General features: G+C 41.7%; 1 protein-coding gene across 6 annotated transcripts in view; it reads left to right on the plus strand.

Annotated features, from left to right (window-relative positions):
- Positions 1 to 5,754: 5,754 nt before the first annotated feature.
- The window catches only part of SLC25A26 (solute carrier family 25 member 26), a 137,023-nt gene continuing 124,239 nt past the window's right edge, over positions 5,755 to 18,538 (plus strand). For 2 of the 6 annotated variants that reach the window (XM_053897474.1, XM_053897476.1), the window contains exon 1: positions 5,772 to 6,035. In XM_053897474.1, the coding sequence (XP_053753449.1) occupies positions 5,940 to 6,035 (96 nt within the window). In that variant the 5' untranslated portion in view covers positions 5,772 to 5,939. Of the gene's footprint in view, positions 6,036 to 18,538 lie in introns of all 6 variants that reach the window. The other 4 variants (XM_053897477.1, XM_053897478.1, XM_053897479.1 and 1 more) reach the window with 4 other exon arrangements.

Below are 18,538 nucleotides of genomic sequence, written 5' to 3' on the forward strand. Positions count from 1 at the left end.
ATTAAAGAAGACAGTGTTACCATGTAATTTCTCATGTTTAATGCAAATCAGCGCTTACCTAATTTCCGGTGTCTCTTCACATTGAAGATTCGAGGACATATCATACCTGCAGTGTGGTGACAATGATGATGCATTGAAATACTCCATTTAAAAGGTATGTTCAAGGGGTGACAGATATTTCTTTCTTTTTTTTTTTTTTAATTTTATTTTTAGAGAGAGAGCACCCATGTGCTTGCATGTGAGCAGGTAGGGGCAGAAGGAGAGGGAGAATAATTTCAAGCAGGCTCCATGCCCAGTGCAGGGCCCATGACCCTGGGATCATGACCTAAGATAAAATCAAGGGTCAGATGTTCTATCAACTGAGCTACCTGGGCACTCTGGTGACATATTTTTCTGCTAGCATTTTATGAAAAGGAGGTCCCGGGTCATGTTGTAAGATCCGTGTCTCCAAGAGGGCTTCTAGTGGCATCATGAAATACTTGGCGAAGCTTTCACCTTTGTACAAAAGGAGAGAATGTCACATTTCTTCTTGATTCTAGAAGGCATCCAATGAATTGTATTACCTTCCAAGTTACCGGAAAATGGCATCAACATAATTTCTTCCTACATAGTTGAAGACAGTCATCACAGTGAAGAGGAAAAGAGTTTCTCCTTAATTTTAGAACCAAAGAAGTACTGTCTCAAAATTAAAATCAACAGTCTGGGTTAAATTCTTTCTTAGGGGAAGAGTTGCATCTAAGACTTCCAAAATCATTAGTAACTGGAAAGAACATCTGTTTTCTCTCAGGGAGGTATGATAGTGTGTATCACAAAGTACATGTGCACCTCAATAATTTATCAATCTCTCATTCATAACATTCAGACTCTATAACATTAATGGGAAAATACTGAATAAATTTCATATCTTCTACAAGTCAGGCAGTGGACTCAGTCCTTTCCATGAATATATTATTAAAAAATCTCCATCCAGGTAGACAAATATGTTATTTTAGTCAATGTTATTGAGGTATAACCTACATACAGTAAAACCCATCCATTTAACTCATGTAATTAAAAACAATAAATTGTGCAATTCAATGCATTTTTGTAAATGTATTGCATATATAGAACATATACCCAAGCAGTGGCCACCACAATAATGATACAGAATATCTCTATCACCAAAAAGTACTCTTTGGTGTCTCCTTTGGAACCCGTTCCTTGCCTCCACTCCAGGGCCTTGAAACCTCTAGTCTGTTTTGTTGCTATAATTTTATCTCTTCTGGAATTTCATATAAGTGTGATGGACACATGTTTTCATTTCTCTTGTGTAAATACCTAAGAGGCACATTGGAAAGCTAGGGGGTGGGGGACAAAAAGCATTTGGGGAGGTAGAAAATTATAGGTGGAAATTAAAAAAAAAAATGGGAAGAGAGAGAAAGGATCTCCTCAGGACCTCAGACTGGCCTCACAGAAGCCACCCTTTCCTGGAGTCATGCAACAGGTCCTGGGTGGGCTACTGCTGCCGTGTAGGTCAGGGACCATCAACCTTCTCGGGCTGTTCGCAGGCATCTGCTGCCATCGGAGATTACAATGAACACATCAGTCTGGATGTTAACTGTTCTAAGGAGGTAGCCACTGCCATCCATGGGGCCATCATCCTGGCCATGTTTTCTGTTGTCCCCGTGTGGCGAGGCCCTGGGGGAACAAGACTGGCAAGCCCCACACTGTCCCATGCAAGGTGACCGGCCGCTGTGGCTCTGTGCTAGTTCCCCTCATCCTCATCCCCAGAGGCCCTGGCATTATCTCAGCCCCTATGCCCAAGAAGCTGATGCTGATGGCTGGCATTGAAGACTGCTACACCTCAGCCAGGAGCTGCATTGCCACTCTGGGCAACTTCACCACGGTCACTTTTGGTGCCATTCCCAAGACCTACATCTATCTCCCTCCCACCTCTGGAAAGAGACTGAGTTCACCAAGTCTCTCTATCAGGAATCCACCGACCGTCTTGTAAAGATCCACACCACGGTCTCCAGGCAGGGGTACGGCCACCACCTAGTTTTATACAAGAAAAATGAAGTGAATTAGAGCTTGTGGGGAAAAAAAAATGCAACAAAAACATATACAAAACAATAAGAGGGGCATTGGTTTCTGTAGTGGTCGTACCATATTACATTCCTAGCATGTATGAGGTGCTCTTCATTCTTGCCACAATACTTGGCCTTTGGGGGCTTTCTGATTGTTGTCACTGTAGTGAGTAGGTCCCTGGATCTCAGTAGAATCTTCACTTGCATATCTCTGATGCGGTATTCAGTTTCCATCGTGACACTCCATGATTCTCACCTGCTGGTATTCATTCATGTCTCTGTTTAGTACAATCCCATAAAAAGTAGGGATGGCCTGTGGTAACAAATAGCTATTGCAGGGGCGCCTGGGTGGCTCAGTCGGTTAAGTGTCTGACTTCAGCTCAGGTCGTGATCTTGCAGTTTGTGAGTTCGAGCCCTGCTTTGTTCTCTGTGCTGACAGCTTGAGCCTGGAGCCTGCTTTGGTTTCTGTGTCTCCCACTCTCTGCCTCTCTCTCTCTCAAAAATAAATAAACATTAAAAAACACACACACACACAAATAGGCTATTGCAGGTATGACCACTGAGTGACTTCTCTGATCATGGAAAACATTTTAGTTTCTTTGTTGTTCTCCCTTAGATCACTCACTCTGGGGAAAACCAGCTGCCATATTCTCACGACACTCAAGCAACCCTATGGAGAAGTTTCTGTCACAAGGAACTGGGCCACTTGCCAAGAGCTGGCACTAATTTGCCAGTCATGGGAGTGAGCCATTTTGTAAGTGGATCCTCCAGTTCCAGTCAAAGCTTCAGCTATATCCCTAGCTGATGACTTGACTGCAGACCTATGAGGGACACCCTGAGACCAAACCCCTCAGCTGAGGCATTCTTGGATACCTGTCCTACAGAAATTGTGTTGAGAGGCCTAAGAAAATTAAAACTTAAAAGCTTAAGTTACGGGAAACTGAAACCTAACCAAGCTTAACCAGCTTGTTCCGCTTCTGTACAATTGCTTGGCGCGCCCATGTATTCCTGATCAATCATAGTTGCCTGGCACAACCGTATATTCTTGATCAACCATTGTTACTTGGCATATCCGTGTATTTCTGATCAATCATTATTGCTTGGCACATCCGTGTATTCCTGATTTCCCCATGACTTGTTTGTACCTGTCTATAAAAGGGGTGTAAAAACCTCTCTCAGGACCTCTCGGCGTCACCGCAACGAGGGCGCAGAGGTCCAGGTTCGAACCTGTAATAAATGACCCTTGCTGCTTAGCTTTGACTCTGGACTCTGGTGGTTCGTTTTTGGGGGTCTCTTAGACTCTGGGCGTTTCAGTGTGAGGTAATAAAGGTTTACTGTTCTAAGTTTTGGGATAGTTTGTTACTCACCAACAGACAACCAGTACAGATTTTGGTACCTAAAAAAATTTTTTTTAAATGTTTATTTATTATTAAGACACAGAGAGAGACAGAACATGAGCATGGGAGGGGCAGAGAGAGGAGGAGACACAGAATCCGAAGCAGGCTCCAGGCTCTGAGCTGCCAGCACAGAGCCTGACACGGGAATCGCACTCGTGAACCTCCAGATCATGACCTGAGCCGAAGTCAGAAGCTTAACTGACTGAGCCACCCAGGTGCCCCTTTAAAAAAAAAATTTTTTTTTAAATTTTTTTTTAACATTTTATTTATTTTTGAGACAGAGAGAGACAGAGCATGAACAGGGGAGGGGCAGAGAGAGAGGGAGACACAGAATCGGAAGCAGGCTCCAGGCTCTGAGCCATCAGCCCAGAGCCCGACACGGGGCTCGAACTCACGGACCGCGAGATCTTGGCCTGAGCTGAAGTCGGACATTTAACTGACTGAGCCACCCAGGCGCCCCTTTAAAAAAAATTTTTTTTAAACTTTTTTTTTAACATTTTATTTATTTTTGAGACAGAGAGAGACAGAGCATGAACAGGGGAGGGGCAGAGAGAGAGGGAGACACAGAATCGGAAGCAGGCTCCAGGCTCTGAGCCATCAGCCCAGAGCCCGACGCGGGGCTCGAACTCACGGACCGCGAGATCTTGGCCTGAGCTGAAGTCGGACGTTTAACCGACTGAGCCACCCAGGCGCCCCCCCAATTTTTTTTTTTAATGAGGTTTTGGTACTTAAAGATGGGTTGCTGCTGTAACAAACATTCAAACTCTAGGAGTGGCTTTGTCACCAGGCAGTAGATTAAAAAATGGAAGGACTTTGAGGAAAGCATTAGTGGAAACCTACTGATCAAACCTTGATGGTCTTGGAGGAGTCTGCCAGCAAGGGCTTATGGGTAAATGTGATTGGCATAATTCTAAGATGGTTCTAAACATTCCTGCCCTGTTAATTCATACGTTTTGTACAATCACATCCCTTGAGTGTGATTAGAACCTGCTAGCATGATGAAATATAACTTCCATGATTATGTTGCAAAAAATGATTTTGCATATGTAATTAAGGTCCCTAATCATTTGAATTAATCAAAAGAGAGATTATGGAGGGCAGGGCTGGGTAGGGCTGACCTCATCGTATAAGCCCTTAAAAGAGACAAACAACAGCATAAGAGGTCCTCCTGCTGGCCCCCGGGTGAGGACGGGGCGGGGGGTAGTGAACCAGCATATTTTGAGATGGCCTATGGATTGTGACATGTGGCAATCAGGAGAGGACCAATGTTCTGCAGGCAGCATAGGGAAAGGTATTGGTAGAGGGAACAACACGGGCAAGATGGGAGAGCTTGAAAGTGTATAGTCTGTGAGTAGTCTAGCCAGTGGGAAGAGTGACAGAAGACACCATCTGGGAGGTGAGTACCATGATAAGGAGCTGGACTATTTCACATGCGCAGCAAAAGAGAGTAATTTGAATCAGGAAAGTGATGTAACCATCATCTTTAGAGAATACTTCCCGTGCACCAAGAACTAAGTTGAAAACGTGCATGCATTACCTCACTGAATCTGTAATAGTACCAAAAGAAATTACTCTCAGTATCCCAAGTTCACAAGGGAGGAAACTCCATCTTGGAGAAGTTATGCGCAAACCTAGCAGGCAAAGCTTGGAATTTGAAACCTTAAAGGTATGCTGGCTAATTATTTCTAGATCACACATCTAGATGAGAATAAAGAATGGTATGAACGTCGATTAAAGAAAGGCAGACAAGGAGCCTGGTAAGGCTACTGCAAAGGTTTTGAGGGAAGATGGGCACTAAGAAAAAATTCAAGCCTGGCTCTGCTATGTTCCCTGTAGCTTTTGGTTGGGACTTCTGGATGTGCGCACTCGTACCACAGCGAACAGGATGAGCAATTCTGCAAATAGATAATTTAAAAAGTAAATACTATTAGACGCAGTAACTGTAAGAGGTGGAGGATGCTAATTTTTACCTGGAGTAAGGAACCTTTTAAAGCCTTTTTCTATATGTTTACTAATCGTCTGATGTTGAGTCTGTTTTATAGAAACTCAGACAAAATTGGTTCAACCTGAGCTAAGAGAAAAATTAAAAAGAACTGGAAACTAAAAGCCTCGTCCCTTAAACTAGTCCCACCCCTTCATTGCCCCGCCTTCCACCAAGCCGCGCCTCTTTGGGGCTAACACTAGCTTTCCCCAGCCTTCACCCGGTGGCTCTCAGTTCCAGGATCCCGCCCAGCTTCATTTGCTCGCGAGAGTTTCTTCATCTAGCCGAATCACAAGGCTGCTGCAGGAAACGGAAGCAGAGAAGAGTCGCGAGACTTGGCTAGACCGCATGCCTCCCCAGACCCCTCCCCTCCCTCCCGGCGCACCTTCTAGCCCAGCTTTCTTGGTTGCACGTGTAGTTGTTTTGGCTCAATCTCACGTGGCCGCGGAAGTGCCGGCGCTACAAGTCCGCCCCCAAGATGGCGGCACCCAATGAATGGGGTCGCGATCCGCTTCTGCTCAGTCTCGAAGTATAGCCTTTGCGGTGGTCTGCGGGGCCATGGAGGGGCCTGGGTTCATGGCTTCGCTGGTGGTGAGTGCTGGACGGTAGGGTGGGGCGCTCGGGGTGCCAGAGTCGCGCAGTGGAGTTCGTAGTAGTTTCTGTCCCCTGGCACTTCCGGTTTCGCGCGTTGAACTGTCTTCAGGTCAGTGGTCACTTGGCAGGTCCCGGAGGGAACGCGGGTTTCCTGGGTCACCGCCGGGCCTCGTGTCAAGGCTGTGCCTTTCCTACCTGGAAAACAGAAGGACACGGGGGTGGGGTGCTTGACAGTTTTCCTCAAAATGGAAAGAAAAAAAAAGTTGCAATTATATAGTGTGACCACATTCTGGAAAACTTGGGAATTAAGTATATGTAACAACAACTCCCTCCCCCCCCCCCCCCCCGCCAAAAAAAAAATACCCACAACGAAACAAAGACGCTTGCATCGCTCAGATTCTTCCTGTCCAGGACTATGTTTTTTATTTAGCTGTATTTGTTTTCACTCTCGTAAAATGACCTGTTCATTCAATATATAATTTGTTTATTTAAAGTGTTCTTGTAGGCTTTGGGTATATTGATAAGTGTAAATAATTACGGAGCCAATAGGATAGTAGTGTGTAGAAACCTACCAGAATTAACAGGTTTGAACATCAAAAACAACCCAAGAACCAAAACGTCTGTAATATTTTGAAGTCTCTGTTACGGCAGGTCTAGTAGGGATACCGGATACAGCAGTGAACAAGATAGATTGGCTGCTTGTGTGTGTTTTCATTGTGGAAGAGTAGGAAGAAACAGTAAAAAACAAACAAAAAACACAACATTTGAAAAAGCTTCCACTGGGGTAATGGAGGCTCAGTAGAATTTCATTTAATTGTTTGTTGTTGCAGGTGTTAGGGATAATATGGTGAACAAGACAGACCTCAAGTGGGTCAGGTGGTGGAGACAGAATAGTAAAATGACTGTTAGGAAAAACAGCAATGATCTGAGGGCTGGTTTCATAGTGTTACGGAGGATGTGCAAGGGAGTGCCTTAACCTCACTTGTGGGATCATGTTTTATTTATTTATTTTAACGTTTATTTATTTTTGAGACAGAGAGAGACAGAGCATGAATGGGGGAGGGGCAGAGAGAGAGGGAGACACAGAATCGGAAGTAGGCTCCAGGCTCTGAGCCATCAGCACAGAGCCCGACACGGGGCTCGAACTCACGGACTGCGAGATCGTGACCTGAACTGAAGTCGGACGCTTAACTGACTGAGCCACCCAGGTGCCCCTGTGGGATCATGTTTTAAATCTAGGTCTATTGAGACTTGTGTAAACTAGGTTTTAAGGATACAAAGAAATACGCCATTTTGAGGTTTTCCTCTCTAGTGAGACAGAAGTAGTAGCTTTGACAATTAAAATTCCTTTGCCGGGAACTGGGGTAAGCTCTTTACATACATTAATTTTTCAAGTTCTGACAATCAGTTAAGTCTTTTTTATTTACTTATTTTTATTTTTATTATTTTTAATGTTTATTTATTTATTTATTTATTTTTTAATTTTTTTTTTCAACGTTTTTTTATTTATTTTTGGGACAGAGAGAGACAGAGCATGAACGGGGGAGGGGCAGAGAGAGAAGGAGACACAGAATCGGAAAGAGGCTCCAGGTTCCGAGCTGTCAGCCCAGAGCCTGATGCGGGGCTCGAACTCACTGACCGCGAGATCGTGACCTGGCTGAAGTCGGACGCTTAACCGACTGCGCCACCCAGGCGCCCCAATGTTTATTTATTTTTGAGATAGAGACAGAGCATGAATGGGGGAGGGTCAGAGAGAGAGGAAGACACAGAATCCGAAGCAGGCTCCAGGCTCTGAGCTGTCAGCACAGAGCCCGACGCGGGGCTTGAACTCACGGACCATGAGATCATGACCTGAGCCGAAGTCGGACGCTCAACCGACTGAGCCACCCAGGCGCCCCTATTTATTTTTATTTTTAAAAATTATTTTTAATTTTATTTTTTTAAATTTACACCCAAATTAGTTAGCATAGAGTGCAACAATGATTTCAGGAGTAGATTCCTTAGTGCCCCTTACCCATTTAGCCCATCCCCCTCCCACACCCCCTCCAGTAACCCTCAGTTCTCCATATTTATGAGAGAACTCATAAATTTATTTATTTTCTCTTATGTTTTGTCCCCCTCCCTGTTTTTATATTATTTTTGTTTCCCTTCCCTTATGTTCATCTGTTTTGTCTCTTAAAGTCCTCATATGAGTGAAATCATATGATATTTGTCTTTCTCTGAGTGACTAATTTCAGTTAGCATAATACTCTCCAGTTCCATCCACTTAGTTGCAAATGGCAAGGTTTCATTCTTTTTGATTGCCAAGTAATACTCCATTGTCTATATATACCACATCTTCTTTATCCATTCATCCATTGATGGACATGTGGGCTCTTTCCGTACTTTGGCTATTGTTGGTAACACTGCTGTAAACATTGGGGTGCACGTGTCCCTTCGAAACAGCACACCTGTATCCCTTGGATAATACCTAGTAGTGCAATTGCTGGGTCGTAGGGTAGTTCTATTTTTAGCTTTTTGAGGACCCTCCATACTGTTTTCCAGAGTGCCTGCACCAGGTTGCATTCCCATGACAATCAGTTAAGTCTCATCTTAGTTTTCCAAATGAGGAACTGAGGTATAGAGAGTTTAGGTAACTTCTCCAGAGTCACACAACTGATATCTGTTTCATGTGTGTAAGTGTCAGAGCTCAGATTGCAACCAGGCAGCGTAACATGGAATTTCATGCTCATAAACACTCCTTGATACTCTCCCTGAAGTCAGCAGCAGTAGCTAGCCATTGCTAAAAACAGGTGAGTGCCAGAGTTAAATGAATGGTAGTTTTAAAATTTATTAAAATAGGATACAAAGGCCAAAAGATACTTTTCTTTTCACTGCAGTTACAGAAGGCATAATTAGGATCAATAAGTAGAAGTTTCGAGGAAGTTAGATTTCATTCCAGCTAAAGAGGAATGATTTTATTTGTTAAACACACACAGTTTATCGGCCATGTGTTCTGTCCACCAGGCACTCGATAGCCCTTGGAGGTATGGTGGTCAACCAACCAAACTCCTAAGTACCGTTTAAAAAATGAACTGAGGTGGACTGGAGATAGAACAATATTGGAGAACCTTCTTGAGATTCTTGGAATGACCAAGAAAGCCCCCGAGGAGGTAACATCAAGCTAAGACATGAAAGGTAGGAAAGGGAAAGACATTTCCAGGAGCAGAGGAGAAAATTGAAAGGGAGCGGTGTGAACGAAAACCCTCAGGTGGAAGGAATTGAGGATGGTAAAGTGGTGGCTAAGGCCTAGTGGGTAAGGGTAGTGTGGCAGGGGGTCGTGTATCAGAGGTGAGTCTTTGTGGGCCATGGAAAGGAATTTTGATTTTTCTTTTCTTTTTTTAAATGTTTATTTATTTATTTTGAGAGAAAGAGCACGAGCATGAGAGAGGCAGAAAGAGAGGGAGAGAGAGGATCCCATGCTGGCTCTGAGTCATGGGCTGGGAGTCCACTGTGGGGCTCAAACTCTGGAACCAGGAGCTCAAATCAAGAGTCAGATGCTTAACTGTCTGAGCCACCCAGGTGCCCCAGGACTTTGGATTTCATTTGAAGCATAATGGAAGTCATTAGAAAGTTCTATTATCAAAGTAGTTCAGCAATGGAATGGCCTCCCCCCACCCCCACTCAGGTTGGGAGTATCTTTGAGGTAGGCTGGGTGCTCCTGGGGGAGTTGTGTTTTGCTTGTCGCTGTGCTGCCAGGGCCTGGCATTTAGTAGGTACTCAGTCTTACTTACTGAAAGAATGAATGAGAGATAGGTCTAAATGATTGCCAGTCTTGAAACTCAGATTCTAAGTATTGAATGAGAGAATGTTAGATATGTAGTACAGAGCCTGACATGTAGCAGTCCTTTAAATACTTGCTTCCTAAAGCTTCACGAGGAGGATTGAAGGGTCGTAGAGTAGAAGGGAAGAGCCCCTGGGATGTTAGTGTTCATTTGGAGCAGAGTAGGCTGTTGAGAAGGAAAAAAACCTCAGAGTACAGTGACCGATTCATACTTTTAGGAAAACAGTTGGAACCAAGTATTAGCAACCTAAAGATGTTCATAACATTTAATTCAGTGAAGACAATAGAAAGCCGCTTAAACATGACACAAGAGAGAAGTGGTTAAATGGTAATAGATGCATTTCATGAGCGATTCATGGGCCATTAACAACAGTTAATGTGAAGAGTGTGCGCTATAACATGGAAAATACTTGTAAAAGAAAAAAAATACAAGACTGCACGTAGATATATCTGCTCATGCCTGATTAAAACTATAAAAATATCTGTTCATGAAAAAAGGACTATTGAAATTTCCCAAGATAATACAAAATAATTTTGATAATAGCATTACTTTTTCTCTAGGTTTTTTTTTAAGATACAAAAAGTACTTTTTTTTTTTTTTAAATAAATACCGCACCCTGTATTACGTCTCTTTTCCTGCCTGCCTCTTCTCTCCCCTTCAGTACTTAACGATTTCACGGTCCTTGTAGTTCATGAATTCATGTGGCTTGTTACTTGAATGAGACACCCAAAACATCCTGCTGTAGTTACTGTGAACCGGTCCCCGGTTCAGGGAAAAGAAGCTTGGCAAGTGTGGGCACTGTGCAGTGTGAAGTAAAGGCGGTCCTTTGGGTGGTTGCCTGGGTTATCAAAGTAGCCTTGAGAACTGATGAGAAAAGGTATGATTATTTAACGACCTCTAAAAACTCTTGTCAGTGTTAAATGACAGACTCTTGCTGTTGATGTAAATGTGTAAGGAAATGAAAAAAATAGTAAGGCTGATATTTAACTGTGATTTACAACGTGAGAGACAGAGTTTCTTTGTGAAAGTGTGTCAGAAGGAATTTGAACAGTGCCTATCTTCTTTCTTTTAAATTTTTTTTAACGTTTATTTATCTTTGAGAGAGACAGAGTGTGAGTGGGGGGAGGAGACACAGAATCTGAAGCAGGCTCCAGGCTCTGGGCTGTCAGCACAGACAGAGCCGGATACGGGGCTCCAACTGGGAACGGCGAGACTGTGACCTAGGCGGAAGTTGGAGACTTAATGGACTGAACCCCGCAGGTGCCCCAAACAGTGCTTATCTTCTAGTCACATAACTTACATAGAACTAGCATCTTTGTTATGCCTCGGCAAAGTGTCACACAGCTTCGGGTCAACTTCCAACGTTTTATCCTGTGCTTTCCTTGTTAGAAAGTATGTCAGAATTCTTTGATGGGAAGACTTTTGCTGGCATCCTTTCCTCTGGGACACTTCATCCTTTTGGTGATAGCCGCTTTCCTCACTTAGGTTGGTAAGTTGGCCTTTGCTCATTGCCTCTCTGCATATCTAGATTTCAGTGTTCCCACTTTTCAGTTATTTGCTGCAGTTTGATCTTTGTTGGCCAGCTCCCTCTATTGATTTTCTACTTTTGGAAAATGTCACTCTGTTTACTGTAATGTGAACCATGGTGTTGGATGTCTTGTGTTACTTGTACTTGGAATTCATGCCTCCTCTTCCTTTGTAAGGCACAGGCTGTTTGCCTGACTGTTCTTTTATTTTTAAATTGTTTTCTTAGGTGGTTCTGAAAAAGTTCTTTCATAATACTGGTGTCTTCTCCCTGGGTCTGACCTTTGGCTGAGAACCACTGGCAGAATGTGACTTGAGGGGAATGACAGGGGTTGTGTTGCTATGGCTTCTTCGGTGGGTGAGCAAACAGAGTGAAAAGAGGATGAAGTACTGGACATACTTTGAAGGGAAGTTTTCCATGTTCTTTGCCATGTATTTTTCTTTCCTCGAAGATTGCCTCCTAGTTTTCAATCTGGTATAAAGGGATGTTAGTATCTTATGATGAAGTATTATCTCCAGATCTATAAGGAGTTGGGAATGATGCTTCCACATTCTCTAGGTTGCTTCGTGTGACTTTGTTTCTTTTGGCATTTTAAGTCAGAGTGAGCAGATCGTTTTTGCTTGTTTTGATGTTGAGCTGTACCCTGGACACAAGTGTATTCTGAATTTTGATCAGTCACTGGAGCCTGCAAGGTCCCCTCAGAGACCCTCGGTCATCTAGGACCACAGTTGAGAACCAGTGTTAGTGGATGCCTTTTTTCTGTGTCTCACGTACTGGGAGATGGGACCACTTTTCCTTTCTCGTTTTTCTTTAGGCATAAGAAGGGGTTGGAGGAATGTTTTAGTATTTGATAATTACAAAAGACTTGTTAATGTGATGTTTTGTTACCACTTCTGAAAGAAATGCTACCTGTTGAAATAAAAATTTAGTAGTGAAAATTTATATGATACAGAATTTGAGTAGCACTGATGAAATGTCAAATAGAGAAAAGGAAAAAACTGCACCCAGGCCTTTTTCACCTCCACAAATCAGGCATCTTTTACCTGTTCAACCAGACATATATGTTAGCCTTTACTCTGGTAGTGGATAAGAGTGCTTCAAACATAAGGCCCCTGCCCTCGTGCTTTATAGTCCAGTAGGAGACAGATGTTAAAAAGAAAATGAAACAAAAATTAGCCATGCAGTAGCAAATAGTGATGAAAAGTAGCCATTTACTGAGCACTTTAACATGTGCCTGTGCACATTTTTCACAGCGAGTCTTATAGTTACAGTTTTGTATTTTTTTTAAGTTAATTTATTTTGAGGGAGAGAGCGAGTGAGCAGGGAAGGGGCAGAGAGAGAGGGAGAGAGAATCTAAGCAGGCTCCCTATTGCCACCATGGAGCCTGATGTGGGCTCAAACTCACTAACCGTGAGATCATGACCTGAGCCAAAAAATGAGAGTTGGACCCTTAACTGAGCCACCCAGGTGCCCTTTGTATTCTGCTTCTAAAAAATTAACCCGTAAATTCAAATCTAACGGTTATAAAGAAATTTGAACATATGTATTTCTCAAGTTTTTTAGTTGATGCTGAAATGTTCCTGCCGTGCATCACATGATTTGGCTTTGTGTGGAGTGTGTCCATAGGTGATTCTTGTCCAGGAGGCAGAATTTGAGGAGAAATTTAAATTCATTATTACTAATAAAAGACTTGAATTTATGTATTTTATATATGAATTTATTAAATTTAATATATGAATGTAATCTTCAATCTTTATCACCTAATCTTTTCATGGCCTTTAATAGTCATGTCAGAAATACTGCATCCAGGAAACTTTGAAGGATATTTATAGTAACATACTAAAAATAATAATTTTTTTTATTGATAAGTGTTAAAGGCTGGCATTTTGCAGTTTTTTACTGGCGTTTCCAGCTTTTTATTATATACAAGCATGTAACAGGCTCACGTAATTGTATTTAATTCTCATTTAATCTCCCTTTTCCTCGGCTGCAGTGACTTCTTACTTGACATGTCTCTGAAGGCAAGGAAAATAAAAGCAAAAATGAACTATTGGGACCTCATTAAGATAAAAAGCTTCTGCACAGCAAAGGGAGCACTCAGTAAAACCAAAAGGTAACCAACGGAATGGGAGAAGATATTTGCAAATGACATGTCAGATATAGGGTTAGTATCCAAAATCTGTGAAGAATTTACCAAACTCAACACCCGAGAAACAAATAATCCAGTGAAGAAATGGGCAGAAGACATGAATAGACACTTTCCCAAAGAAGACATCCAGATGGCTAACAGACAGATGAAAAAATGCTCCACATTGCTCATCATCAGGGAAATACAAATCAAAACCATGTTGAGATATCACTTCACAGTGGTCAGAGTGGCTAAAATTAGCAACTCAGGAAACAACTTCTATTGGAGATGATGTGGAGAAAGGGGAACACTCTTGCACTGTTGGTGGGAATGCACACTGCTGCAGCCGCTCTGGAAAACAATGTGGACGTTTCTCAAAAATTAAAAATAGAATTACCCTATGACCTAGCGATAGAACAACTAGGAATTTATCCCAAGGAAACAGGAGTGCTGATTTGTAGGGGCGCATGTACCCCAATGTTTATAGCAGCACTATTGACAATAGCCAAACTATGGAGAGACACCAAATGTCCATCACCTAATGAATGGATAAAGAAGATGTGGTCTGTATATACAATGAAATACTACTTGGCAATGAAAAAACAATGAAATCTTGCCATGTACAACAATGTGGATGGAACTGGAGAGTATTATGCTAAGTGAAATAAGTGAGTCAGAAAAAGACATATATTTTCATTCATGTGGAATTTGAGAAACTTAGCAGAAGACCATAGGGAAAGGGAAGGAAAGATAAGATAAAAACAGAGGGAGAGAAAGCATAAGAGACAAAAATACTGAGAAAAAATGAGAGAACCAATGGGGTTGATGGGGGTGTGGGGAAAATGAGTGATGGGCATTGAGGAGGGCACTTGTTGGGATGAGGACTGGCTGTTGTATGTAAATGATGAATCACAGGAATCTACCCCGAAGCCAAGACTACACTGTGCATACGTTAGCTAACTTGACAATAAACTGTTAAAAAATATAATCTCAATTTTGAAAAACTCCGTGAAGTAAGGTACTATTATTTTCCCCATTTCATGTATGAAGAAATAGAAGCTTAGAGAGGGTTAAATAGCTTTCCTAAGGAGACCCAGTTGAGATTGAAGCCAGGTCTGTCTGATGTCAAAGCTGTGTTCTTAGGCGATAGTTAATCTGAAAGAATTTCTGGAGAAATCGAAGGGTACTCAAGAACATTACTGTGTTCTTGAGAATAGCCTCACTAAACAAAACAACCTACGTGGCCTTTTCCTTTGGGAAGTGATGATCAGCAGAATTTCTGGAGAAGTCACCCTAAATAGATCACAAAGCTATCTGTTTAAATGGAATGCTAAGAAGTAAAGTAGCAGACAGATGGCCCTGGCTTTCAGCTATCACAAGTCCTCTGGCAAACCGCAATTGGGACAAAGAGTGACTTACTCTTTTTATTCCGAACATTTAATCTTTTTATAAAGTGTTTTCTCATCATCTCCCATATCCATTTGATTCAGACCAGCAAACTAGTGCTGAAGCCCTGCTACATATGAGGCTCCGGGTTAGATACTTAGGAGAGCAAAGGTGACTGACCTGGCTTCTGTTCTGAAGGATCATAATGTCAGGTCAGATGTAATGATTACTTAGTACTGAAAGTGAAATCTAAATGGGGTTATGTCGGGGAGTCAAGGAAGTAGCATTTAATTCTCACCGGGAGCTTGGGAAGGACTTTAGGAAGCTCATGGCATTTGGTCACAGCCTTAACAGTGGATAGGATTTTGGCAGGTGTGTGTGTGTGTGTGTGTGTGTGTGTGTGTGTGTGTGTGTGTGTGTGTGTGTGTGTGTGTGTGTGTATGGTGGCAGGAGAGTAGGTAGCCTTCTGTAAACGGGAGACAGAGGGCAAAGAGAGGACATTCCACACTGAAAACTAAAGCAGGAGGGCAGAAGTGAGAAGTTGTAGGTCATGTTCGGGAAACAGGTTCCTGAGACTCACTGACTATAAGAGTATGTAAAATGAAGCTGGGTAGGTATGAACATGGGTCAGGGTTCTTAGTTACCTCTTACTAAGTGCCAACTCAATACCACATGTAATCAGTGAATTAGGATTTTTTTTTTTTTTTTTTTGGTGGAGCAGTATTATTTGAAATCTTTACTTTTATAAGTTTATAATGCTCATTATAAAACTGGAACAATACAAAAATTAGCAAGATGGTAAAAATACTACTCATTCCCAATCTCTTGCGACAGAGGTAATAACTTGGAGGAATTCAGTGTGTATGCTTCCAAAGTTCAAGTTAGGCATATGTATAGATCCATACACATTTCTTTGTAAGGTGAGATTATATGGCATATATGCTTCTATAGCTTATTTAATTAATTTACGAATATAACATATTTCTGTGCCAGTGAGTTCAGATTGACTTCTTTCTTTTAAAGGCTGTGTAGCAGTCTGTTACTCAGATAGAATTTATTTAACAAGATCCCAAGGATGGACCTTTAGACTATTGCCAGTTTTTTACTGTTATAAATAATTGCTGTAGTAAACCATCTTGTATATTTATGCACTTATTTCTGTGGAAGAAATGTTTGGAAATAAAATCACAGGTCAAGGGCTTTATAAATGAAAATTTTCATTTTGCCAAATTGTCCTTCACAAGATTGTAATAATTTGTTTCCCCTAATAGTGCCCATAATCATTCTTCATATTTTTAACCTTTTTAATTTATGGGGAAATTGTTTTGATTTGTTTTATTTGATCATTAATGATAGGGAAGCACACATTCATAATTTGGTTGGCTGTTTATATTTTTCTTTTGGATATTGCATGGTCCTTTGTTTTGTAGTTTGTTTTTATTTTTTATTTTTTTGTAGTTTGTTTTTAATTCAATGTACCTTTTTAAGGTTGATTTGTAGTACCTTCTAACATATGGGTAGTAACTTTTTATTAGGGCCATTGATTCATTCATTCTTCAGATGGTTATTGAGTGCCTCATGTGCTGGTGCTGGGAACTTACTGGTAAACGGAACAGGTCTGAACCTTACAGTCTGGTGGGATCAACAGACATCACATCAAAGGTCAGATGCTCAACTATAGAACTAAAACTGTGATCAGCATGTGCAAACAAGAGGGTCTAAACCTAGACTGGGAGATTGGGGAGCATGTGTACACAGTCCTAGACATGAGGAGGGTCAGGTGACATGGAGGAAAAGAGAATCAGATGACATGGAGGAAAAGAGAGAGCAAGGGGGCAGGAAGGTGCCAAGCAATGGGCAGCAGTGGGCAGTGGTGGTAGAGCCAAGGGGGAGTTGGGGACCAGAACTTCCAGAGTTGTAGGCTGTGTGGTGATTTCGTTCTTCATCCTAAGGGCTCTTGGAAAGGTTGGGAGACTTACAGGCTGGAGAGTGGCAAGATGAGATTGAAATTTGCATTTCACAGAGATGCTGCTGCCATGAGTGTAGATAGCCCAGGAGCTCAGCAGGGAGGAGGAGTGGTGGGGAAGAGAACTGGTATCCCAGGAGGGTGAAGTCAGCAGTGGCTCCTTTGTTGTGGAGAAACCTGAGGAGGGGTGTTCTCTAGGAGAGCCATGTACATGGTGTGACTGGTTCCTCCTAGCTGTGGTATAGTCCTGCGGCCAGTGATGATTCTGCTTAGTTAAATTAGATAGGTGGTTTGGTTTTGTCCCGTAGTTGAGCAGCAGTGACATTTTTCTGGTATTGTGCCGGCCTCCGTTTGAGAAATAAAGGTTTTATAGCACGTGATCTTGAATTTTTTTCAACTCTCAGTGTAATTTCCGAGCGCTCATTAGATACTTCTTCTCTACAGCCTGTCACACTTTATTAAGTTAGAGGCCTATTTTATGTTAAGTTCTCAATACATTGGTATGTTGTAGTGAGGCTTACTAGTTATATGGGTTGTGTTCTGTATATTTGGATTTTGTCAGGTTCTTTTTTCTTTCAGTGTTTTTATTTATTTGATAGAGTGTGCACACATGAGCGTAAGCAGGGGAGGGGCAGAGAGAATCCCACGCAGGCTCTGCTCTGTCAGCACTAAGCCCAACACAGGGTTTGATGCCATGAACTGTGACATCATGACTGAGCCACACAGGTGCCCCGAATTTTGTCTAGTTCTTAACTTGAGGTTTTCAGTGTCAGCTACCACAGATCTTGAAACTAATCGTTTGCCTGATAACCTTTTTGATAAATGGTCATAAATAAAACAATTTCTCTGACTAAAGAATGAAAGAATTTAATAGAGTTCTTTATATTCAACTGATATTGGCATGGGCATTTTGTACATAATTTTTTTTTTTTTTTAGTTTTTTTTATTTTTGAGAGAGACAGAGACAGTGTGAGTGGAGGAGGGGTAGAGAGAAAGAATCATAAACAGGCTCTTTGCTATCAGCACAGAGCCTGATAGGAGGCTTGAACTTGTGAAACCGTGAGATCATGACCTGAGCTGAAACCAAGAGTTGGATGCCTAACCGGCTGATTCACCCAGGCACCCCTTGTACATAATTATGTACAAAACAGTATTAATGTAAAATTATAAGCACTCCCTAAAGTTTTTATTTAAATTTTAAATCTGTTGCTGTGTGGCTAAATACATAGGTATTTTTATTCTTTTTTTCTATTCTCTGTTAGCTGTTTTGTGTTTTTTCAGTCTCATGAATTTAAATGACATTTGACTTATAGAAGTTTGAAATCTCCAGAAGCAATTAGTAACTTTTGATTCGTGTTTTACTAGCTAAACAGATTGAATCTGGTTATTTTATTCTCTGAAGATAAGAATTCTGATGAAAGAAGCATTAGAGAATCAATGCATGCAAAGTAGCCAAATAGATTAAAAGACTAATTAACTTACTGATTAAAACTTAGCAGTAGATGGCAAGCATCTCTCCGAACCCTCTCCTAGGATTAAAGAGAAAATCAGAATGAAGTAGAGAATGTTTTTAAAGAATCTAGTCTGAGCAGACATTCCCACCAGGATTTTCGTTTTCCTTGTGTTTTAAGAAAATGAAGAGCATGCAAAATATTTTATTTATGTACTGAA

The sequence above is a fragment of the Panthera pardus genome, unplaced genomic scaffold (genome assembly GCF_024362965.1).
Source record: "Panthera pardus isolate Hobbes unplaced genomic scaffold, ASM2436296v1 HiC_scaffold_8, whole genome shotgun sequence".
NCBI lineage: Eukaryota > Metazoa > Chordata > Mammalia > Carnivora > Felidae > Panthera > Panthera pardus.